At 39.0% G+C, this 25,494-nt stretch overlaps 2 protein-coding genes across 7 annotated transcripts in view; one reads left to right on the forward strand and one right to left on the reverse strand.

The window, feature by feature from the left end:
* Positions 1–25,494, reverse strand: part of gnpnat1 (glucosamine-phosphate N-acetyltransferase 1) — a 190,989-nt gene that overhangs the window by 58,942 nt on the left and 106,553 nt on the right. The window lies entirely within an intron of this gene.
* styx (serine/threonine/tyrosine interacting protein) lies at positions 2,603–25,494 on the forward strand. Of its 5 annotated transcripts, none has more exons than XM_048599860.1 (8): positions 2,603–2,655; positions 6,517–6,549; positions 8,325–8,378; positions 14,751–14,848; positions 18,615–18,675; positions 25,174–25,210; positions 25,297–25,336; positions 25,434–25,494. In XM_048599860.1, exons 1-8 carry the CDS (start codon positions 2,632–2,634, stop codon positions 25,486–25,488), a joined length of 402 nt encoding a protein of 133 aa, XP_048455817.1. In that variant the 5' UTR covers positions 2,603–2,631; the 3' UTR covers positions 25,489–25,494. The 5 variants fall into 5 exon arrangements, with proteins under 5 accessions (XP_048455817.1, XP_020367486.2, XP_048455818.1 ...); XM_020511897.2 differs by lacking the exon at positions 2,603–2,655 and adding an exon at positions 2,947–3,174; XM_048599861.1 differs by lacking the exon at positions 2,603–2,655 and adding an exon at positions 3,186–3,273.

The raw sequence follows: 25,494 nt of genomic DNA on the forward strand, positions 1-25,494 counted from the left end.
ATATGAAATAGGTATGGAAGTAAACCATTTAGCCCTTCAGTAAAAACCAAAAGAACTGCGGATGCTGTAAATCAGGAACAAAAACAAAGTTGCTGGAAAAACTCAGCAGGTTTGCCAGCATCTGTGAAGGGAAAAAAGTTAACGTTTCAGGTCCAGTGATCCTTCCTCAGAACAGGTCACCGGACCCGAAACGTTAACTCTGTTTTTTCCTTCACAGATGCTGCCAGACCGGCTGAGCTTTTCCAGCAACTTTGTTTTCATTCAGCCCTTCAAGCCCACTCTGGAATTCAATGAGATTATGGCTAATTTGTTTCGAATTCCACATTCCCATTAACTTCTGAAAAGCTTTGATTCCCTTGCCTAACAAGAATCTATTTATTTCTTAAAAATATTTAATGACCTGGTCTCACTACCTTCTGAGGTAGAGAAATCCAAAGTGTCTCAGCCATCTGAGAATATTTCTCCTCAGCTCTGCCCCGAAGAGGTAACCACTAATTTTTAAATAGTGCCCGCTAATCCTTTACTGACCCATAAGAGGAAATACCCTTTCCTTGTCCACTTTGTCAAGACCATTCGATACATTTTAATCAAGTCACTCTCATTCTAAATTCCAGTGGAAAGGAGCCCATCTATTAAACCTAGCCAAGACAACCCACTCATTCCAAGAACATCGTTTTATGTTTGGTGTCCCTTACAAATAAAGAAGGACATCCTGTTAGTCAGCTTGATTTACGTGCTGTACCTGCATACTAATCTTTTGTAACTCCTGCACTAGAACACTAAATCCTTCTGTACCTTTGGAATTCCATAATCAATGTAAGTAGTAATTGGGCCTAATCATCTGTTTTTAGTTTGCAATTTCTAAATATTCTATGTAAAGCTAATGAATAGGATTACAAGATTCAGTGAATGTCAGATATTGTATAATAGTGTTTCTAGGAATGCAACATAAGGTAAGTTACAATGTCCACCTTTCTTGTCTGTGTCCTTAAATATATTTTAGGAAAACCTTGTTACTTGCTTTCCAAAAGAAACACAAAAACATTAGCTGCTAATTTTGTGTAATTTTAAAAGTAATCATGACTCAGTTCAAATAAATAACTAAACCAATTAGTTCAATTCTTGTGTTTGCCTGACCATAGTTCCCCATTAAAATGATTGAAATTAATTAGATTTTTTTTGTTTATCTAGACAGTCATTAATGACTTGTTAAGAGTCTACTTCTATGGATTCTGGTGCTTCAGAGAGACGAGACAATGATTAACTGCAAACGGGCTATTGACATCAGCCATTGCAGTATCCTTATTTAAAATAAATCCATATCTCTGGTGGATATTTATTGTTTAGCAGATAAATCACGAGAATATTCGGGCTGCTTCTTCTTAATCTATTTTAGTGCCCAGGCTTGTCACACTTACTGCTGCCCAAGCTGAAATGGGTTCATTTCTCACACTGAGGGTAAAGCTTTTGAGCCTTCCTAACCTGTAACCTATGAGACAATTGATATTGTGTTAATCAACAAAATCATTGGGGAACCAATTCAAACTTTAAGTTAAAATTACCGTGGAAACTTGTAATTGACAGTATTATTATTGGGTGTTAGCAACTTTACTTGATATCTAAGTTGTGTGTAAGTGTATATGATACAGTGCAAATCCTGATTACTGGTATCAATACAGTTGTTTTTCAACTTTGGCTGAATTGTTGAACTTCAGATTTCTAAATTAACTGAGTAAAATGATGAACCTCAATGATAGTGTATGATCTATTTTTCACTATCTCCATACAATACTTGCAATTATACTTTTACAATATACATTGTTTTCAAAAAAAGCAACCCATTTCAGTTACGTTGTACGAACATTGTAAATTTTGCAAAAAAAACACAACTTGGTAACCTTTTATTTTTAATTTCTAAATTTTGCAGCCATATTCTATTAGTAAATTACCACACACAAGATGTCACAAACAGATGTTTCCTTTAAATTTACTATTTAATTGTAGGACTTTAGAAGTCAGTGGCAGCAGGCCTTTTTATTATAAAAGGAGTCACAACCAGGCCTGATTATGTTCCTCACTGTAAATCTGCATATTTTCAGCACTTGACTAAACAGTCAATAGCATACCAATTTACTGAAGCACGTTTTCTAGTCTGGCTGTATCACTTGATCACTTTTTCTGCTGCTGCCATTATGCTCTTTGGTGCAATGCTTATCATATTCTGACAGACCTTCAGTTGAGACAGTAAAATCTTAAAATATAACAGACAGTTATGCTGCTAATGGTAACGCAAGAAGCTGCGTTACAATACGTCTATAATAAGAAATGGCAAAAATTTCAAAATTGGGTTTTGATCACCTAGACCAATGGGGATAGCAGAGGTTCTGTGATTGACTTGAGGAAAGTGAAGCCTCAATAGCTTATGCATTCAATTTCTGTGGGTTTGGATAATGTCAGTGGGGGTGGGTGCTTGTGATAAAGAGGAAGGGACATTGAATAAGATGGTGAGTGCTGGGGTTGGTAGGTCAGAGGGTGAGTGCTGAGTCGAGTAGGGGGGTGGCGGGGAGGTTCGAAGAGTTGGTGAAGGCGAGTGATAGACATCCCTGGGTAGTTGCTGAGGAGATCGGGTTGATGGTGGTTAGTGGCCATCGTAAGGTTTGTGTCAGTGAGAGGTGCTGCAAAGTTATGGGTCTGCGGAAGCGTTGTTGGTGGGGGGGGGGGGAAGAGGGGCCTCGACTAAGGCGTCGTATTGGTAGCGGTGAGTGGTCTATGGATTTGGGGGGGGCGGTAGGAGGACGGGTGAAGGTCAATGTTGGCGGTTTTTGGGGTGGGGGGGATGGCGATATCATTGGGGGTGGGGTCAGTGCGCGAGTTCCAACGGTTTCAGGATGGGGGGTGGCGGTGAATGAGGTACGCTACCTGGAGCCAGCCGATTGGTCGCGTGCTGGCCGTGTCTTGCGGCGTGATGACGTTGTGTTGATGTTGGTTTCCAACAGCATGGCGGCGCGTGAGCTCCAGCACACGTAACAGAAAGAGCGAGAATATCTGAGTGAGGGGGGTTGGGGGGGGGCAAAAGATTAATGACCATTACTGCCCCCCGGATAGATAGACCGAGAGATGGATGGAGTACACCTGGAATTCCCGGCTCTACCGTCTTCCAGGGAAGACGCGGGGGTGGGTAAACGTAAACGTAAACCGGCGCCGAGTTTCGGCCTAAAGTTGTGAACAAAGCCGGCTGTGATCCTGCAGGGTACGGGGAGGGGGCAGGAGGAGGTGAGTCTTCCCCCGGGGAAGGTGAGTGGAGGCTGGCTCCCAGGCGCCGTTAGCGGGGAGTAGGCGCTGGGCGAGCCGCCGCCTGGTTTCCTTCGTGTCGGCGATGTGAGGTGGCAAGCTTCCCTGAGTTTACCGCAGAGTATTTATTGCTTTGTTTTCATTCTTGTGTCTCGGGAATTGCTGTGAAGTTTACTGAACTATTTAGGCTCTTATTTTGTTTTTGTCTCGTGTAGCAAATCGGCTTTTTAGGGAGGTGTATTTTAATCTCGGCCGTGTTTGCCTCTATTTGACAAGTCAGCAACACGTGGGATTGAGGAACAAAACCAAACTTCGTTTAAACTTCAACAAAACGTATTCAAGAGAGTTCTGGGAACTTCCTTTCTCTTTTTCAAAAAAAAGTGCGCACACGGCTTAAAATTATTTATTAACCTTATGGTAAAATGTCACAAGCTTTGAGCTACTGGAGAAAAGGGAAGCTTGAAGGTTGCGTAACCTCTGATCGTTCTTCCTGCTTGAGGCATGGGAAAGGCCAAATGACCATTGGACTCGACTGGAACCTAAGCAGGGTGGGGGGGTAAAGCTAGTAAAGATATGTAGATGTTCCTTACCTATGTCAAGTATGTTTGCCTGTGTTTTGCATTAGATTTACCCAAGAATATGCACCAAACAAATATAATATAGTGTAACTCTATTCTTAAATTTTGGTTTCACTGCCTTTCAAACATTTAAAATTGCTTGGAGCAAAGAAGCATGTATTTCATAGATTTGACAAGTTCCCGCCTAGCAGATTTATTGGAAAAATAAGAATTCTCAGCTCCTAATTTGCTCATGTAGTCACAGTATTTATTTGCCTGGTCCAGTTAAATTTCTGGTCAGTGATAATCCGCTAGGATAGTGAAAGATTTTGCGGTGGTAAGTATTGCTAAGCATCAGTGGGAGTTGGTTAGCTTTGATCTTGTTGAAGATGGTCATTACCTGGTACTTGATGTGAATGTTAATGTCATTTAAGAATCTAAATCTGGATGTTGTACATGTTTTCATGTGGGCTGTTGAACTTCTTGAATATTGTTGAACCTGTATTTTAAGAGGCACCATGGTAGAGTTAATAGAAATATTTCTTTTGCAAAGAAATAACCAGCAGCATACATCTTAATAACTGCTAGTAGGAATAAAAGGGAGATGAGAAACATTATTGTCACAGGATGATCGAGGTGTTGAACTGCTCAAAAGAATGATAAAGGCAGAATATCTCATCAAATTAAAATTAAAGCTTGGGTATGCACTTGAATTTGGACAGAGGGATTAGGCTGAATAGCACTTCTTTGACCTGCACAGATCCAATAGGTTTCTGTGCTGTAAATATTCTTTTTAGGTGTAAAATATTAAATGGTATAAGATGAGGTGGGCCCAGTAGGAAATGTCAGTTTTGGAAAATGTGAAATAGGGCAGGCTACAAAAGAGATACCGCTAGGTTAAGTTGTGGGCAAATATCTGGTAAATGATGTATTATATGGGAAATGTGCAATTAAGACATAGGTGGATAGGTTCTTCGTAAACAAAGGGGTGAAAAATTATTGGGGAAACAGAAATATGGAGTAACCAGATGAGCTATGATCTTAGTGATTGAGGAGTAGGCTTGAGGGGCTGCATGGCCTACTCCTGTTCCTAATTTTTGTGTTCCTACATAAATAAAATTAATTTAATTTTCAGACACATGCCCTTCTCGTTAAAACCAGTTCTGACAGATCATTGTTCTAAATGTTAACTGTTTCTCCATAGATTCTGCCCAATCTTTTTATTTCTAGTTTTATCTATTTTTATTTCCGATTTACAGCGTTTTGTGGTATTTTGTTTATGCATTTAAATTAACCAAAGGTGCATTTTTTAATATCAGAGAATGTCATGCGTTAAATATTTAGGAGAGTTTGATAGACAAGGCCAAAGATAGGAAATTCAAAATGAATTTGGATCATACGCTGAGAGTTGAGGTGCTCAAGAAATGATTTTTAATGGGCCACGTTGATGAAGTTTGTTTTCCTTTCTAAAGTAGTTAAACCCAATTCAACCTTTTTATAACAGAGTACTATTTATTTCAGAACCCCATTTGTTTTTGGAGATCATTGACTATTAATTCCTTTCTGCATAATGGGACTATGTAAATATAATTTTAAAAAGTGAATACACCTTACACTTCAAAAAATTAAGTGGACAGTATTTTTAAATTAACTTTTTAAATGACAGCTCTGAGCCCTCCTCAACCAATACTGAAATGGGATCTTTGTGAAAATAATAATGAGGGTTTGACCACATGACCCTTGTCAACCCCTGTCAAAGCAGAGTTTTCAGACCTGTGGTTAAATGGGCTTCTCCTTTTTGAGTTATCTCCTATTCTCAATGGTAATCCCATAGATTTAATTCCAGCTGTGTTGCTGCACAATTATAACAACAGACCTTTACAGATTTCAGCGCTCGATTCCATCTCTCATGTCAGTTGATTGCAAAAAGATAATCCTGATTTGTTACTGAACCTCCTATTTTTGTCCTGTCGTGAAATACTGAGCACGCTTTGATTATGGTTGTGACTCTGGGTCACAGAGCTGTAATGTATGGACTATCAGCTAACTAGAATTGCAGTTAAAATTATGATAGACTTATTTTTTGTAACTGCATTTTTAGTTCTTTAGCCGACTTTTTTAAAACTATCGCAATTAAACTGCAATTTTATTTGAAACGCGGTAATATTTGAAGATGCCTAACATTTGGAACTTTATCTTTTTCTTCTATTTAAGATCCTTTTTGATTGAAGTTAACATAATGAGCTGTTACATTATAATTACTCTGTAGATGTAGTTTATTATTTGCCTTTTTCAAAAGTACATATCAGTTTTTCCCTCCAATAGCCATACTGCTTTCAATCAACTCCTAACTTAAAACGAAATAATTTTACAGACTGTTTGATTCAGGATTATTTCTGAAGGCCGTCTGATATTAAATGGGTGTGTGAAATCAGACTAAGTATGGAAAAAATGCTTTAAATACAACTGGCAAAATAATCAGGCTGAAATTCAAAATCTGAAATAATGGTCATAAAAATTGGGGTTTTGGAAATAAATTCTGGAGTTTGAAGAGACGATGAATTTTAAATGTCAGATTCGAATTAGGCAGAAATAAGTGATATCAGTTACTTGTGTTAGGAAGAATTCACAACTATAGTGTCTTACATCATTTTGTTTTGCCATTTAGGATTGGATGTATCCAATGAGACGTGCAATGCAGGTAATCTAAATGCTATTTTTTAGCCTGTTTGTAACACTGAGGCCTCTTTGTGGTGCATTCATTTCGTCATTGTGTTAATCATAGAACCCCTACAGTGCAAAATGCAGCCATTCGGTCCACTGAGTCCTCACTGACCCCCTGAAGACCCATGCTACCCAGATCTAGCCCCTTACTGTAGCCTGTAACTCCACATTTACTATGGCTAATCCACGTAGCCTACACATTCCTCAACCCTACAAACAATTTCAGCATGGCCACTCAATCTAATCTGCATATCTTTGGACTGTTGTGCGGAAACCGGAGCACCTGGAGAAATGCACGCAGAACGTGCAAACTCCACACAGACGGTTGTCCAAGGCTGGAATTGAACCTGGATCCCTGGTGCTGTGAGGCTGCAGTGCATGGATCCAAGGCGACCATGTTGCCCCTTAGATTAAGATATGAATGAAGCTCAGAATTTTATGTACAGAAGGTTTGGGAAAATTTCCCATCACCAGCACAAATTGGTGCTTTGGATAATATTCAGTATTTGGATTAATTTTTAAATGCAACGGAATTTAATAATTGAATATTATCTGTGAACATAGAATATAACGTGCCAGTATGACTTGATAAAATCATTACTTATTGTGATTATGTTTTACATTTTGTGTTATATACTGAATTCAAACAGATAACTAATAGTAAATGGTTTTTTTTTGGTCTTTCCCTTCATCTCTCTTTCAGTAGTGTAACTGCCTAACTCTTTCTGCACCTTTCCTTCAAAAGGGTTATTCTGCTTCAGGACATCTATTGGATTACATGCCCAGTTCCATCGGTAGAGGCTTTGCTATAATAATTAGAATTATTGGTGATCGATCAATAAGCATGTTCCAGCTCCTGTTCTTCAGCAGTTTTTTACCGTGCATTTCTCCAGTCCTTTTCACTTTTTTCCCGTAATTGTGTTTTTCTCTGGTTTGACATTTTTTATCTCTCCATGCCTTTACTGCAATTTATCATATTGTAACGTGGAGAGGGGCTGTTGTAGAGACATAGACTGACCTACCAAACTTCCACCCCAACAAAGATTGGGTGCATTCAAACCACTAAAATTAGAAAAAACAGTTTGCTGTTGTCCCGTTCGGATCATGTGGGACGTGAAAGCTGGCGTCGACATTTTGAATTAAATGGCACTCTTATTGCAGAGTACTCTTAGGAATTGTAGTCCTCACTGTCAGGGTTTGGGTGCAGACTTCTGCAAAAATCTGGGCTGGGTAGGGACTGGGAGAAGAGATTGTGCATGCCATGTAAATTACGTATCATGTGTCAACCTACATTTGTAACTATTTATAACTGTGATGGTGGTATCAGTACAAGTGTAACTTTTTCGCATGTGACTGAATAGACTGCAGAATCTCCTTTTGACCTATTCTAATTTTATAGGCATTCTTCATAGTAGAATGCAATTAAGCAGAAAAGTCCTGTGAATTCGGGAATGAATAATAATAAAAGTAGTTTATAAACAATTGGAAAATACCAATGCAAAAATAATTTATTTCTTGTTCATTGAAAATAACATGGTATTAAACAGACAAACAACAGGCATAAAATTTAAAGATGTTTCAGACACCCATTAGAAGAAAATTCTTAATGCAAAAATAGAGAAAAAAAATTCTTACATTCAGCTTTTGAAAACTCAGTTTTATTTCAACTTGTCATTTTAGAATATAATTATCATTAGTAATGTGCTTTATTTCATTTTATCCAGTTGGCTAATGACCTTTTTTTGTTCATAGGAGATACTACCTGGCTTGTACTTGGGGCCGTATTCTGCTGCTATGAAAAGTAAGGTATGAACTTTAAGAAATAAAGGATCATGACTGTTCTCTGTGAAGCGGAATAGACGCTACTTCTGCCTTTTTAAAAAAAACTTAATTTTACTGCTCCCTTGCTGGTAGCACAATACATTTCCTTTACCCCTGTGTATTGGAATATCAGAACATTAATAAAACACTTGAATATGTGCATTCTCATCATTATTATTTTTAAACCAGAGTGTCTTGATTTTTGTCATGGGCCAATTGGAATTGCAAGATTTCACACGTACAGTTCACTTACTGTGGAAGTCGGAACAATCTGCAATGCTGATAATGAACATACATGTCAATAGAAGGATGAACTTGAGCACCTGAGATTATTTTGTAGAAATTATTGAATGTGTGTAGTGAGAGGAGAGAGATTTTGTAACAGTTCATACCTTTATTAAGTACACACTATTTAGAGAGTAACTTTGAAGATTATTCTGAAATATAATTCCCTAATAGTTTCCTATGCATGGAGTTAATGTTTATTCCTGTGATAAATGAAATTTTCGCTGTTAAAGACTCTTCCAAGGAATCTGACACACTTCTGTGTTGAGTCTTTTTCTCCTCAGAAAATTTTAATTCTCTGTATAGCCTGTCTGTCTTAAGACTTGAATGCAACTCCTGTGAAGTGAGGCTGTGATTTAATGTGAGTAACACTGCAGGATGCATTGCATCTCATATATTTTAAAAAAAAGGCTTATTGAATGACTGTTTGCGAAGTAGTATTTATTTTTATCTTTTTTCCACAGTCTTAGAAGCTCTATTGAGGTCAGTGATCATCCTGCAGCTGGTTAAATCTTGGTTGCTTGAAAGAAACCATGTAACCACCATGGCATTTGTTTGTCAAGCCAAATCTTAGTATTGGTCTCCCACTCAAAATAAAGCATGCTTTATGATCCCCATCGAGACAATAACTTCTGTTTTTAAAAAAGCTGGAGTTTCCAATGAATGACTGAAAGTGTCACACAGGAGTTTGTATGATTTGAGAGCAAAAGTAGGCTATTCAGCCTTTTTCAGCCTGGTTTGCTATTCAATAAGATAATGGCTGAACTGATTGCAACTTCAATTCTACATTCCTGCCTACCACTGACCTTTCATCTCCTTGTCTAACAAGAATCGATTTGCCTCTGCCTTGAAAATATTCAAGGACTCTTGCTACCACTGCATTTTCAGAAGTTCCAAAGACTTCAGACCTCTGAGAGAAAATGTTTTGTCTCATCTCTGCTTTAAATGTGCAATTCCTGATCTTTTGAAGAGTGATCCTAAGTTCTAGATTCTCCCAAAAGAGGAAACATCATCTCTGCTTCTACCCTGTCAAGACCCCTCAGCATTTTGTGTTTCAGACGATTCTAAATCCCAGCAGATAGAACTTAGCCTGTAAACCTTTTCTCATCTGCAAATTTGGCAACCGTACCCTCCATCCTTTTATCCAAGTTAATTAAATAAATTGTAAACAATTGAGGTCTCCAATCGCTGTGGCACACCACTCCTTACAGACAGTCCCCAGGTTGTGAATGGGTTCCATTCTGGAGTCCATTTGCAAGTTGATTTGTTCGCAAGTCAGAAGACAATATAAAGGAGTCGTTTGTAAGTACAGGAAATGTTCGCATGTCAGGTATTTGAATTTATATTGCTGTATGAGATGATATTCATAATTGTGAACATTCAAACGTCAGATCTTTTTAAATCAGGGACCTTTTGTATATCTTACTGACCTCAAAAAGACTTCCTGTTAGTCAGCTAATCTTTCATCTGTGTAAATGTACTGCCTCCTACAGCATGAACTTTTATTTTCCACATAATCTTTGATGTGCTACTATATCAAAAGCCTTCTGGAATCTAAGTACAATACAGCCACTAGTTCAGCTTTATCCACATCTTGGTTACCTCCTTAAAGAACTCCAATAGACTGATCAAATTTCATATTTCTTTCACAAACTATTGTTGACTCTGCCTCAACTTATCCAAGTGCCCTTCTTTCATAACAGCTTCTAACAAATCTCCTATTATAAATGTTAAGCTAACTGGCTTGCTGTTTAATGTTTCATCTCCTCTTCTTGAATAAAGTTGTTACATTAGCTTTTACTAAGTTTTAAAATTTATTGTAAGAATCTTAAAAGCAACATTATTTTTGTAGGCTGCTTATATTCTAATCAACTGAAAATAAATTCTTCCTTTAATTTTTAATAAAGCTTAATTTCTCCTGCTATGATTATCTGCTGTTGTCCGGTAGTGGACATGTCATTTGCCTGGAGCCAGTTCAAAGTTTGTTCTCAGCTCCTGATGGCTTGCTTCCTTTCCAAGCCAGGTAACTTCTCATCCTAGAACTGACTTTCTCTTTGGGACTTATAAATGGAGATTCCTCCACTGTTAGGTGACTTTTTCAGCCTCCTTTAAATTGTCAGGAACTCAGTCTCTCCTTTCTGAATGTGGGCTCCAATTTGCATGGTGAACAATAAAGTCAGTATTTTCTCTATTTCAGGTTCAGGACTAGCTGGTTTTGCTGCCTCCTTTTTGTCTGTCAGATGTTTAAATGCTGACTTGTGTCTGACAGTTTCAGGGCTATTTTTAGAAAACTTGCAACCTGATTCTTCAATCACTTTCTACTAATATTTCCTTTCTCAAAGATCCATCTCTATGGCACATGTATGATGGACCTTGTGTCTAGGTAAAAATATGGATTAGCTGTTTTCTAAACTGTTGAGCAAAAGCACATATTGTCAAATATTTTTTCACTTTTGCACTTATTATGACATTTGCAAGAATACAAATTCGGGGGAAAATCGACATTTATACTGCATGAAAGGAGGGTAGTGCTGCCAAAGAGAATGCATCCATTGATATTGATTTGATTTTTATAAAGCAGGTAGGCTCTGGTCAGGGCATTGTCTTGAGAAATTAACCAGCAGATGGCTGTTACCTATTTTTTTCAGGTGGAAAAAGAAAAGTGCTTGTATGTGCTTTTTCTGTCTGTTAAGAACAGGATCCTGTGTATTAATATATGTAGCTTCCAGTACGTGCAAATATGCCTTGCTGTGAGCCTGAATGATAATCCTAAATTGATTGTCACCATAATTCCTTGCACGTTCACAATTATCCGATAAACTTTACTCAATTGCCGAATCACATCTAATGTTAGACATCATTGTGAATGTTGCTAGTTTGGTCTGGTTGCGTGCATAAGTAGACGCTCATTATGAACAGCTGAAGGGTATACTATTTGATGTGATCTGCTGGTCTTTGGGATGTACGGCCTACATACCATCACATTGGCACTGAAACCACATTACTATATTTTTGTGAGAGGCAGAATGTCTCTTTGACTTGACTGCAGCATCCAGATAGTGACAACCACCACTTGTATTGCTGCTGAAGAGTATTAGAGTAAAACAACTAGCTTAATCTGTTAATCAAACATTTGAAATACCCTACTCTTCCAGGGTAATCTGATGTAGATGCTTCAGGATGAGAAATGTGACTGCCTTAAGGCCTTTCACGAGTTTGTGCAATATACAATAAGAAGTGATGTGACCAGGGTAGCTATTACACCACAGGATGATTTTGATGTGCCCCATTTCTGAATCAAGTTTGCACAGTGGAAAAAATGGCTTGGGGCCCTATTTATGAGGTTACCCAAAAGATCAATTTTATAAAGTGCATGAAACTGTAGGAATCTGAACTTGTGTACCGAGTAATGATGGTAGTTTGCAGTAACAGTGGTACAAAACAACCTGATTGATTTCTCAATGAGGACATTGAGGAAAGGGAGCTGATTTAGCTGTTTCATTTTAAATGTGAATTTGAGCACAGGATGACACGCATTAGGACATGTCAGAAATTCTTCTATGCAGCTGTGGATTTAGAGATGGCAAACATTGTCATCAACATGTTGGAAATGTTCAAGGGGTAGGAGGCTCATTGTCATCCAATTAAAGACACATTTCTCATGGAACCCAACAAAGATATTTGTGAGCATTGGGTTTCATAAAGCTTCCATGGCAACACCATTTATGTGACCATACACGGTGTCGTAGAAACTGAACCCAGCTGCACAGGTTGCTGAGTTCATAATTTGCACAAATATTGATTCATGTAATGGTGACAAGTCTAGATTGTCACGATACAGTGCTGTAGTGCAGACGTCAATAGCTTCTTTGAGCATGTAGATACCGCATTAGTATTCATTTGCAAGTAAATGTGAAGGAATTTTTTTTTTGTTGTATGCATAGGCAACTTGCTGTTTGTCTAAACGTGGTCCTGATTCCTGTTTTTAAAAAAAGCACACTACTTAATCCACTCAACATGGCACAGAACCAGCACAATGGTAAATCTTGATCCATTCATTCTTAAGCAGTGACATAGGAGATGTACAAGTACAACTGTACAAAAAAAGTGGGAGTGTGACGTTAGGTCATCCACTCACTGCTTCCCATATCTTAATTTGCATACTGTTCTGTTCACCCACTTCACTTTCCTGTCTTTGCTTTGCTTTGTAACCCATGATTCTTTCACTGATTAAAAATCTATCTTTCTTTCTCAGCCTTCGGGACCCAACCTGAACAGCCTTCTGCGTATAGAATTCCACAAATTCACTACCCTCGGAAGAAATTCTTCCTCATCTTTGTCTTGAAAAGGCAACTCCTTGTTCTGAGATTATGCCCTCTGGTCCAAGACTTCCCACATGGGGAAACAATCTTTCTGCATCTACCCTTCAAGTCCCCCAATGATTTTTAATGTTTCAACAAGCAACCCCGCCCCCCTCCGCGTCTTCCAACAAGTGCAGGCCAGTGTATTTAATCATTCCGTACCTGGTATCCGTCTGGTTACCCTTCTCTGGACTGCCTTCAATACTAGCATATCTTTCCTTGGGCAAAGGCACTAAAACTGTTCACAGTATTCTAGCTGTGTTCTAACTGCCTTCTATCGTTTCAGCAAGGCCTCCCTATTTTATACTCCATTCTTGTTGAAGTGAAGGCCAGCATTTCATTTGGATTCCCCTATTATACATTGAACTTCTGTGCTAGCTTTTCTTGTATTTATACACAAGGACACAAATCCCTTCATGCCTTCTGCAGTTTTTATCCATTGAAATCACATTCACCTCTTCTCACCTCCGTGCCAAAGTACATAACCGCACATTTTCCACATTGTTCCATCTGTCATGTTTTTGTCCACTCACTTGAATTGTCTTTATCTCTGTGTACACATTTTGTGTGATCCTCACTACTTGCCTTCCCACCTATTCTTATAGGTTTGCGATGACCTTAATATGCTGTGGCGTATAAGTTGCTATGGCACTCCATTAGTTACAGGTTACTATCCTGAAAATGCCCTCCGTATTGCAACTCTGTTTTCTATTAGTTAACCAATCCTCTATACATGCTAATGATCTGCCTACAACACCATGAGTCTTTAATCTGCAGTCTTTATCAAAAGCCTAATGAAAATCCACATATATTCACTGCTTCCCCTTTACATCTATACTGCTTGTCACCATCTCAAAGAATTCCATTAAGTGTGTCAGGCATGATTTCCCCTTTTGTGAAGCCATGCCATCTCTGCTTGTTCATATTATGTATTTTAAATGATCTGCTATTATGTTTTTTTGTAATAGAGTCTAACAATGTCGAAACAACAGATGTTAAACTAACTGGCCTATATAGTTACTTAATTTTTTTTGCTTCCTTCTTTCAATAAAGGTGTCAGATTTAACACAACGAGGTGTCAGATTTGCTGTTTTCCAATCCTCTGGGAGTTTTTCAGAAGCTAAAGATTCTTCAAAGATTATTATAAATATATCCACAATCTCTAGCTCTTCCTTAATCCTTAATTTAGAATGCATCCCATGGGCTTAGTTTCCCCAGCACTTTTTCTTTAGTTTTTATATTTATTGCTTCACTACCTTTTGTCCTTTTGTTTAGTAATTTTGGGATGCATTTAGTGTCTTCTACTGTGCAAAGTTTTTATTCAATTCCTCTGCCTTTTCCTTCTTCCCCATTATTATTTTCCCAGTCTCATTCACCTAAAGAGTCTGTTAACTTTGGCCTGTCTTCCTTTATATATCAATTAAGGAAGCTATAGCTGCAAGTTGATAAAACTTGCAAGTTTACCCTCAAAGTTTGTCTTTTCCCTCTTTTTTTGGTCACGTTTTGTTGGTTTTTATAACTTTCCCAATCATCTACCTTACCACTAATCTTTGTCACACTGAAAGAAAAAAAAAATACACAGTTGATGCTATCCTTAACTTCCCTGGTAATAACATAAAAATCATAATTTCCAATTTCATGTTATTTGCAGTTTGTTTGATGGGAAGTTGCAGATCTCAGGATCTAAATAGTAAATATTTTTCTTTGGTAGCTCCCAATTCTTGAGGAAAATGGAATAACTCACATAATATGTGTACGGCAGGATATTGAGGCAAACTTCATCAAGGCAAATTTTCAAGAGAAATTTAGGTAAATATTTGAAATTATACTTGTTAGTAAATATTCTCTGAAAAGTATGTGTTTATTGTGTTTTTGCTATGTGCTCATTTTATTAGGATCAAGCAAAATTCTTGACTCTGCCATCGAGCATCAGAGACAACTGTGACAGCAGTTATAAACTTGACAATTCCCTCTACTTTTCTATCTTCTCCTTTACACACATTGTTAGGAATTCATCTGTTTGATACTTGCTTATAGCAGTGAGGCCAGAGGAGAAAGCACTTGTAGAATGTGGGAGGTAAGGGTCACCACTCGTGTCCCTTCTAACTTCACCTGCAAGAAGTGCACCCAATTCAAGCTCCTCACAGACCGCGTTAGGGAACTGGAGCTGGATGAACTTCGGATCATTAGGGAGGCTGAGGGGGTGATAGAGAGGAGTTGTAGGGAGATAGTCGCATCTAAGTTACAGGATAAAGGTAGCTGCGTGACCATCAGGAGAGGGAAAGAGATTAGGCAGACAGTGCAGGGATCCCCTGTGGCCATTCCCCTCAATAATATACCGCTTTGGATGCTGCTGGGGGGCGTGGGGGGGAGTGACATATTGGGGAAAGCTATAGCGGCCAGGTCTCTGGCACTGAGCCTGGCTCTGTGGCTCAGAAGGAATGGGGGAGAATAGGAGAGTGATAGTAATAGGAGATTCAGTGGTTAGGGAACAGACAGGAGATTCTGTAGTCGCGAATGAGACTTCTGGATGGTATGTCGCCTCCCAGGTGCTGGGGTCAGGGATATCTCTGATCGGGTCTACAGGATTCTTAAGGAGGAGGGTGAGCAGCCAGAAGTTGTGGTGCATATCGGTACCGCTGACATAACTATGAAAAGAGAAGAGGACCTGAAAAGTGAATATAGGGAGTTAGGTTGGAAGCTAAATGACTTGGATGAGCAGAGTAGTAATCTCAGGATTACTACCAGTGCCACAGGCTAGTGAGGCTAGGAATAGAGAACGAGTGCAGCTGAACATGTGGCTACAGAGTTGGTGTAGGACGAAGGGCTTCAGATATGTGGACCATTGGGATACCTTCTGGGGAAGGTGGGACCTGTACAAGAAGGATGGGTTGCATCTGAACTGGAGGGGTACCAATATCCTGGGCGGGTGGTTTGCTCGAGAGGGTTTAAATTAGTTTGGCAGGGGAGTGGGAACCGGAGCTACGGATCAGAGGATGGGGTAGCTAGTGTACAGGCAGGTGCAACGTGCAGAGAGTCTGTGAGGAAGGATAGACAGTTGATAGGGTTGAAGTGTGTCTATTTTAATGTAAGAAGTGTCAGAAGTAATGGTGATGAACTTAGCATGGATCAGTACTTGGAGCTACAATGTTGTGGCTGTTACGGAGACTTGGATATCACAGGGGAAGGAATAGTTGCTGGATGTTCCGGGGTTTAGATGTTTCAAAAGAAATAAGGAGGGAGGTAAAGGAGGTGGGGAAGTGGCATTGCTCATCAGGGATAGTATCACAGCTGCAGAAAGGGAGGTTGTCGAGGAGGGTTTGTCTACTGAGTCAGTATGGGTGGAAGTCAGAAACTGGAAAGGAGCAGTCACTTTATTGGGAGTTTTCTATGGTAGGGGAGACCCTTAATGAATACTTTGCTTCAGTATTCACCAGTGAGAGGGACCTTGTCGTTTGTGAGGACAGCATGAAACAGGCTGAAATGCTCGAACAGCTTGAGGTTAGGAAGGAGGATGTGCTAGAAATTTTGGAAAAACGCGAGGATAGATAAGTCCCCGGGCCAGACGGGATATACCCAAGGTTACTACAGAAGGCAAGGGAAGAGATTGCTTTGACGATGATCTTTGCGTCCTCACTGTCCACTGGAGTAGTACCAGATAATTGAAGGTTGATAAATGTTATTCCCTTATTCAAGAAAAGGAATAAGGATGACCGTACAAATTACAGACCAGTCAGTCTTTCTTCTGTGGTGGGCAAATTATTGGAGAGGATTCTGAAAGATGTTATTTATGATTATTTGGAAAAGCACAGTTTGATTAGAGATAGTCAGCATGGCCTTGTGAGGGGCAGGTCATGCCTCATAAGCCTTATTGAATTCTTTGAGGATGTGACAAAAACATATTGAAGGTAGAGCAGTGGATATGGTGTATATGGATTTTAGCATCATTTTGATAAGGTTTCCCATGGTAAGCTCATTCAGAAAGTAAGGAGGCATGGGATTCAGGGGAATTTGGCTGTCTGAATACAGAATTGGCTGCCCAATAGAAGACAGAGGGGTGGTAGATGGAAAGTATTCAGCCTGCAGCTCTATAAAACCCTGGTTAGACCACACTTGGAATATTGTGTTCAGTTCTGGTTGCCTCATTGTAGGAAGGATGTGGAAGCTTTAGAGAGGGTGCAGAGGAGATTTACCAGGATGCTACCTGGACTGGAGGGCAGGTCTTTTGAGGAAAGGTTTAGGGAGCTAGGGCTTTTCTCACTGGAGAGAAGAAGGATAAGAGGTGACTTGATAGAGGTGTACAAGATAATGAGAGGCATTAATGGAGTGGATAGCTAGAGACTTTTTCCCAGGTTGGAAATGGCTATCATGAGGGGGCATAATTTTAAGGTGATTGGAGGATGGTATTGGGGAGATGTCAGAGGTAGGTTCTGTACACAGAGTGGTGGGTACGTGGAATGCACTGCCAGTGGTGGTAGTAGAGTCAGATACATTAGGGACATTTAAGCAACTCTGGAATAGGCACATGGATGATAGTAAAATGAAGGCTATGCTGGTTAGTTTGATCTTAGAGTAGGATAATAGGTTGCCACAACATAATGGGCCAAAGGGCCTGTATTGTGCTGTACTGTTCTTTGTTCTAATCCTATAGATACTGGAATTTAAATTTGTTCTCCTGGCAGGTTTTTCACAAGCTCAGGAGAGTCATCTGCGAGAAAGAAGAAAAGCTGGTTCAGTCACTTTTACCATATTGGTTATTCTAAATGAACCAGCTAAGAAATGTCTAGTCTTGTTTCCTCATGGGATGTAGATGATGTTAGCAAGGCCAGCATCTGTTTAGCATCCTTAATTACCTTTGAACTGAGTGGCTTGCTAGGGCATTTCAAAGGGCATTTGAGAGTCAAATATATTGATGTGGGTCCATAGTGTCACATGTAGGCCAGACCGATTAAGGCTGACAGATTTCTTTCCTTAAATTGCATTAATGAATCAAATGGGGTTTTATAACAATGATGATAGTTGCGTTAGTTCACCATTACTGAGACTAGCTTTATACTGCAGATGCATCATTTGAATTTCACTTCCACCAGCCATTAGCCTGGGCCTCATAATGACATTATAGCTTTTTTAAAATTCATTTTTGGGATGAGGGTTTCGCTGGCTAGACCAGCATTTACTATCCATCCCAATTGTGCAGGGAGCAGTTAAGAGTCCCATGTAGGCCAGACCAGATAAGGATGGCAGTCTCCTTCCCTGAAGGATATTAGCAAACAAGACTGGTTTTGCCCAGTAATCGGCAATGGCTTACTGATCATTAGACTATTAATTCCAGACTATTTTTATTGAATTCAATTGAATTCATCACCTGCCATGGCAGCGTTCAAACCTCGGTCCCCAGAGAATTACCTGGGTCTCTGGATTAACAATCCTGCAATACTACCACTAAGCCATAACAGGTGGCTCTGCCACTGTCACCCCCTTAGACTTTCTTATGCATTCAGTTATGGGATTTACAATGAGGAACTTCGCACAAAAAAAACATATTCTTGAATTGATGTTTTCCTTATGCTTACAGGTATTTAGTTTTGGATATTGCTGATAATCCAGTGGAGAATATAATACGATATTTCCCTGTGGTAGGTACTTTATGCACTTCTGGTTGTCTGTATTTCTTGTGTTTCTTCCTACTTCCATAGTATATTACTTTCTTTTAAAAAAAGGTACAAGTTTTGTGAGCATGTTTTCTAATACATTATTATCAGAATTTAACTACCAGTTGTTCTTAAAAGGTACAATTGCTTTTGTTCTAGGTTTTAAATATCTATTATTTCATCATTGTGAATGCAGTTCTCATTTTCTTGTCAGGATAACGTTTCTTTATGAAACCGATTGTTTTAAGTATTAATCTAGCAACAACCAAATGAAAGATCCAGTACTTGTTACTAAAATGAGCACACAAATGCTGCAGCAACCCAGGAAGAAACAGTTTACGTTTCAAGTAGAGTATTGCTCTTCAGAACAGAAATTGGTTGAAAGATGATATTTTAACATACAAAGGCGAAGGAGGAGCAAGTGGGCAGATGGTATGGAGGCCCAGTGCAAAAGACAGAAGGATTGCTAATTGGAGTGAATGAGAAATAGAGGTATAAAACACATGTAAATTAAGGTGTGGAAGGTTCAAAGTGAGTCCTCACAGCTGAGAGAAAACTAAACAAGACAGGCCTGTTGAGTGGAGAGAGAATATAAGAAAAATGGAAGACAGATGTCGTAATGTCAATCGTTGAAGATTCAACATTGAGTTCTAGAGGCTGTTAAATGCCTAAGCAGAAAATGAGGTGGTGTTTGCTTGACTGTATGCTGTGCTTTGGTGGAACATTATGACAGGCGATTGACAGAAGTGTTACCATGAGAGCAAGGTGGTCTTTTTGAAATGGCAAGGAACTGAAAGGCCAGGGTCATTCTTACAGACAGCCAGAGGTGTTCTGCAAGCGATCACTGAGTCTGCGTTTGATTTCACCAATGTAAAGCAGACTGCATTTTGTGCAGCGAATATAGTAGACTTGAATAAAGAAAATATAAGTAAAATTCTACTTCCCCCCCAGGTACTGCATTCAATCTTGTTTGCTGTATTTGCTGCCTCTATGCTCTATTTAACTTTTAAAGTGGCAACAGAAGAGTCAATGAAGGTTATGCTACTGACATACTGCCCATGAACTTCCAGAAGGCATTTAACACAGTGCCTTGAAACGGACTTGAGGAAAGTTTATGCGTTAAAAGGGATTATGGCAACCTGGATGCAAAATTGACTAAAGGGTAAAAAAACAGCAAGTAACAATGGATATTTATTGGACTAGAGGAAGGAATGTGATGCAGTTGCCCAGGGGTCAGTTTTGGGACCCTTGCTTGTCTTCACATACATTAATGATTCAGATCTTGATGTGCACGAGGAAAATTCAATGTTTTTGAATGATACAAAATTTGGAAGTGTTGTAAACTGTAAGGAAGGTAGCAGTGAGAACTTCGAATGGGTAGAGACAAGTTTGCAGAGTGGGTGTATAGGTGGCAGGTGAAATTCAATGTAAAGTGTAATATAAAATAAGGAGTGACACTTTAAAGGAGGTGCAAGAGCAGAGGGACTGGGGTGTGTATGCGTACAGATTATTGAAGATGCAGACCAGTAGAGAGAGCAGTTGACAAAGCATGTTGTATTCTGGGTTTTATTAATAGTACCTTGGAGTAGAAGAGCAAGGAGGTGATACTGTACTTGTATAAAACACTTGTTAGACGTCAGCTGGAGTATTTTGTACAATCCTAGGTGCCACAGAAGAATGTGAAAGCATTGGAGAGAATGCAGAAGAGGTTTGCAAGAATGGTTCTGGGGATGAGATACTTCAGTAATGAGGATATATTGGAGAGGTTGGAACTGCTTCCCTTGGAGAGAAGAAAGCTAAGAGGAGATCTGATAGAAGTTTTCAGTATCATGAGTAGGGGCTGGAGAGAAATTGCTCCTGCTTGTAAAAGGATCAAGAATGAGAGGATGCAGAATTAATTTGGCTTGCAAAGAAGTGAATATGATGTGTGGAAAAGTTTTATTCTCACAACAAACAGTTCAGGTCTAGAATACACAGGATGGAAGTGTGGTGGAGGCAGTTTCAATTGAGGCGTTCCAGAGGGCACTGGAATTTAAATAGAAACAATGTACCAGGCTATGTGGAAGAGGCAGGAGAGTGGCACCAAGTCATGATGCTCATTTAGAGAGCCGGTGCAGATTTGTTGGGCTGAGAGGTTGCGTCCTCTCCTGGAACACTTCTGTGATACGTGCAGGAATATTTCACATTTCCTTTATGAATCATTTTCAGAATTAATTTCAGGAAATGACCAATGTTGGTATTGTTTCCTGGCGGCCACATAATCTGAGTCATGTTTGGATGTGGTTATTGCAGCAAAATTAATCAGGAACATCAGAACGTGTATTGACCTTAACACAATTCAACAACATAGTTGCTAGGGAAATCCATCCATGTCAAGTGTGAGGTCATCCGTTTTGGTAGGAATAGCAGGAAAATGGACTATGTTTTAAATGGTTAAAAAATTGCAGCACGCTGCTGTGCAGAGAGACTTGGGTGTCCTTGTGCATGAATCACTAAAAGTAGGATTGCAGGTGCAGCAGTTAATTAAAAAGGCAAATGGAATTTTGTCTGCCATTGCTCGAGGGATGGAGTTTAAAAACAGGGAGGCTATGCTGCAGCTGTATAGGGTCCTGGTGAGGCCACACCTGGAGTACTGTGTGCAGTTTTGGTCTCCTTACTTGAGAAGAGATATACTAGCACTGGAGGGGGTGCAGAGGAGATTCACTCGGGTGATTCCAGAGTTGAGAGGGTTGGATTATGAGGACGACTGAGTAGACTGGGATTATACTCATTGGAATTCAGAAGAATGAGGGGAGATCTTATAGAAACATATAAGATTATGAAGGGAATAGATAAAGTGGAGGCAGGAAGGTTGTTTTCGCTAGCAGGTGAAACTAGGACTAGAGGGCATTGCCTCAAAATAAAGGGAAGCAGATGTAGGACTGAGGTCAGGAGGAACTTCTTCACCCAAAGGGTTGTGAATCTGTGGAATTCCCTGCCCAGTGAAGCTGTTGAAGCTACCTCGCTGAACGTTTTTAAGGCAAGACTCGATAAATTTTTGAACAGTAAAGGAATTCAGAGTTATGGTGAGTGGGCGGGTAAGTGGAGTGGAGTCTCAAAAAGATCAGCCATGACCTTATTAAATGGCGGGGCATTCTCGAGGGGCCAGATGGCCGCCTACTGCTCCTCGTTCTTATGTTCTTAAGTAACTTGTGATGAAGGATGACCAATGAATAAGTCTTGGCAGAAAAGACACTTACCTCTAGCAAGATAAGATTTCTTGAATTTAAGTAATTGTATATGGATTACATTACATGCTGGGTAACAAGAAGAGAAGAAGATATGAATGCCTCTGACGACTACTGCTGAGATCTGCCAAATGCTCTGTAAGGCCATAAAATGTAGGAACAAAAGTAGGTCATTCAGCCGATTGAGTCTACTATGCCATTCAATGTAATCATGGCTGACTTGATGACACTCAGCTCCACTTTCCTTCCTTTCCTGTATTACCCTTGGTTCACTTACTGATTAACAATCTATCTCAGCCTTGAATTTACTTAACAACCCAGCTTGGAGAGACCTCCACTGTAAAGAATTCCACAGATTCACCACACTCTTAAGAAATTCCCCCTCATAGGTATTTTAAATGTGCGACCCCTATGGCCCACTGGTCCTTAATGTTCCCACAAGGGAAAGTGACCTTTCTGCATCTATCCTGTCAAATCCCTAGGAATCTTGTATGTTTCAATAAGGTTGCCTCTCATTCTTCTAAACTCCGAGCACAGGCCCAACCTACTTAACCATATCCGGGATTAGTCTAGTAAACCTTCTCTAGACTGCCTCCAATGTCAATATAGCCTTCATTAGATTAGGGTAAATAAAACTGTTCACGGTATTCCAGCTGCGGTCTTGCTAGTGTCTTTTATAGTTTTAGCAAATCTACCTACTTGTATTCCATTTGAAATAAAGCCTAAACTTCCCTTTACCATTCCTATTACCCACTGAACTTGGATACCAGTTTTTTGCATTTTTGCACAAGGACACAAATCCCCCTGCTATAGCTTTCTGCAGTCTTTATCTATTGAAACCATATTCAGCTCCTGTCTCTTTGCTGACAAAGTGCATAGCCTCATTTTCCCTCGTTATGTTCTATCCGCCATGTTTTGCCCACATTTGTAACCTGTCTAAAATCCTGCACAGACTCTCGTTATCCTCACCACTTGCCTGTCCACCCATTTTGTGTAATCTTGTAAAGTAGGCTAGTTTATTTCACTTTCCTCATCCAAGCATTGGAAATAATTGTGTGGCTCCAACAGTGATTCCTGCGGCACACTACTAGTTACAGGTTGCCATTCTGAAAACTCCCCACCCCACCGCCGTCTTTTTCGTCTCCCTCCTTTTAAAATAAAAGTGTTACATTGGCAATTCTCTGGAACTTTTCCAGAATGTAAGGATTTTTGGAAGATTACTACCAGTGCCTCCACTATCCCTGTAACTTATTTTAATACTTCTAATGATAGTTAAACTGTAAAACTTGAACATATTTGTACCTGAAACAGGTCTTGTAACTAATCAGAACTAGTAAACTTTAGATGTACTCAAAACTCAGTCTACAATTTATATTATGGTCTTGCAATTAAAGTTACAGTGCACCCAAAATTTTACAGAATTGTCAGTTATAAAGGAAATGTTCTGCAATGAAGTTGAATACCTAAGTTGGTTGATAAAGTGATGTTTATGGGTATTTTAAATGTTTCACATTTTAATGCACTTTAGACCCTGCTCATTGCTATGTGTAGGCCATGATGTTATACAGAAGGATATTAATATAATAATCAGTATGTACAACTGAAATTTTGTAGTTTCTTTTCCGGCATATTAATCATCTTAAATGAAATAGCGTCACCGCTAAATGAGATGATTCAGACAAATACATGAATGGACCTTGTTCTTGCTCCTTAACTTTGTGCCTATGATGTTGATAGCTGTTTTAAATAATTATCTGAAGTGTATGTTGAAAATTTTGACTTGTTCTTATTTTGCGTACAATATATCTTTTCATTGAAAGTCAAAATATTGAGTGTATTCCATCCAACATCATTGCTGTTAGCTTTAAACTGATACCTTTGCTTTGGCAGCTTAAATGTGTTTCCAGGTTCATTCATCAAGTGTATTATGCAGCCTTTGTTATACTGATGTCTTTTAAACAAAATTCATGAAGATTTCCTCTCAGCTGTTCCTGATATCTCTCAACAGATATTTTATCGTTGTTTGTACATACACAAAAGTATACTGGAGAGGCAGAATGTGGGTTTATGTCTGCAATTTTATCAAATTGTATTTCTAAATCATGGTTATTTAACAGAAATGCTCTAAATTAAAACAACATAGCAAAGCCCTATATACATGTGATTTAATGAGCTGTTAAAGTGTGTTTATTATCACCAGACATCTCTTGTACATTTGTACAATTCACTTGCATAATGGATATCAGAGCAACAACATTAAGTATTTTTGCAGCATAACTCTTAAAAACAAGTCTTATACTTATCTTAAACTGAAATGACTTCCTTTTTATTTGTGAAATATATTCAGTTGCATGTGCTTTGTTGTTCTGCAAGGGCTGAATTGGATTAGATTAGGTGTCAGATATGTCAAAAATACCAAAAATGTGCTGTTGTAAATAAGTTTTTTTTTGTGAATCAGCCCATTAAAACTGAAATTACAAAATTGAGAAAATGAATAATCTTAAATTTTGAACTAACAAGGTCTTCCAAAAGTGAAGATTCAGCCTTACCACCCTGTTCCCCCTTTTTAGCAGTTGGGTGTCTTGTGGTAGCCACTGGAATAATTGGGGCATATTTGTATAATATTCCCAATTACATTTTAGCCCTTCTCTTCACAGGGAAGCTGCCGCAGCTTTCCCACAGTGTAGGCACAGTTTGGTAACTGTTGCGAGGGTAGAAAGGCCTCAAAAATAACAAGACACTCATATTACCACTTTGCTGTTTGCCAACAACCTGGCTCTGTGCTGATTGGCCTACTTTTCATTCTCATCCACTAGCCAAACTGTTGTTTTAGGCTTATAAGACTGATTTGCACTTTCCCTGCTCCCTGCCAGTCTGAAATTCACTGGGTTAGAGCCAATCCCATAGTATCTACTATTTGAGACATTTGAATATAATATTATACCCCAGTAGGAGAGATTGGGTAGTGTATTTGCAGCACTTTTATTGCAAATTTTCTCTCCTAATTTGACACAGCCCATGGGTGCAAGTAAGGAATCTTCTGGTCTGCTTGGCTCATTGTCACATTCTGTTACATTATTTTACCTTTATTTTGTGCTTATCAGACTTGATCCTTTTACCTGTTTAGAATTTAGTGTAAGCATGTTTTAAATCACCAAAGACTTCCATTGAATGTTAATTCCCCTTGGAAAGTAACAGTAATACTAGGATTATGTGAAAAATATATACTTAACTTTATTTTTTATTATTTCTTCAGACAAAAGAATTCATTGATGGATGCTTGGAAAATGGAGGTAAAAATCTGATTTTTGATTAGCTTTCGTAATGTTTTGCACAAACATAGCTATGGTAATGTACAGTGACTGCTTTGCTTTTATAGGAAAGGTTCTTTTACATGGAAATGCAGGTATTTCTCGAAGGTAAGAACATGATTTACTTTGGATTTATAATCTAATTATCATGCCCTCCCTTTAGAGGAAGCTTAGTGATTTCACTTTTTTTCTTCCCTTCCTCCAGTGCAGCCTTGGTGATAGCATATATTATGGAAACATTTGGTGTTAAGTATAGGTAAGCTATG

Source organism: Rhincodon typus, chromosome 8, assembly GCF_021869965.1.
Source record: "Rhincodon typus isolate 14 chromosome 8, sRhiTyp1.1, whole genome shotgun sequence".
Lineage (NCBI taxonomy): Eukaryota > Metazoa > Chordata > Chondrichthyes > Orectolobiformes > Rhincodontidae > Rhincodon > Rhincodon typus.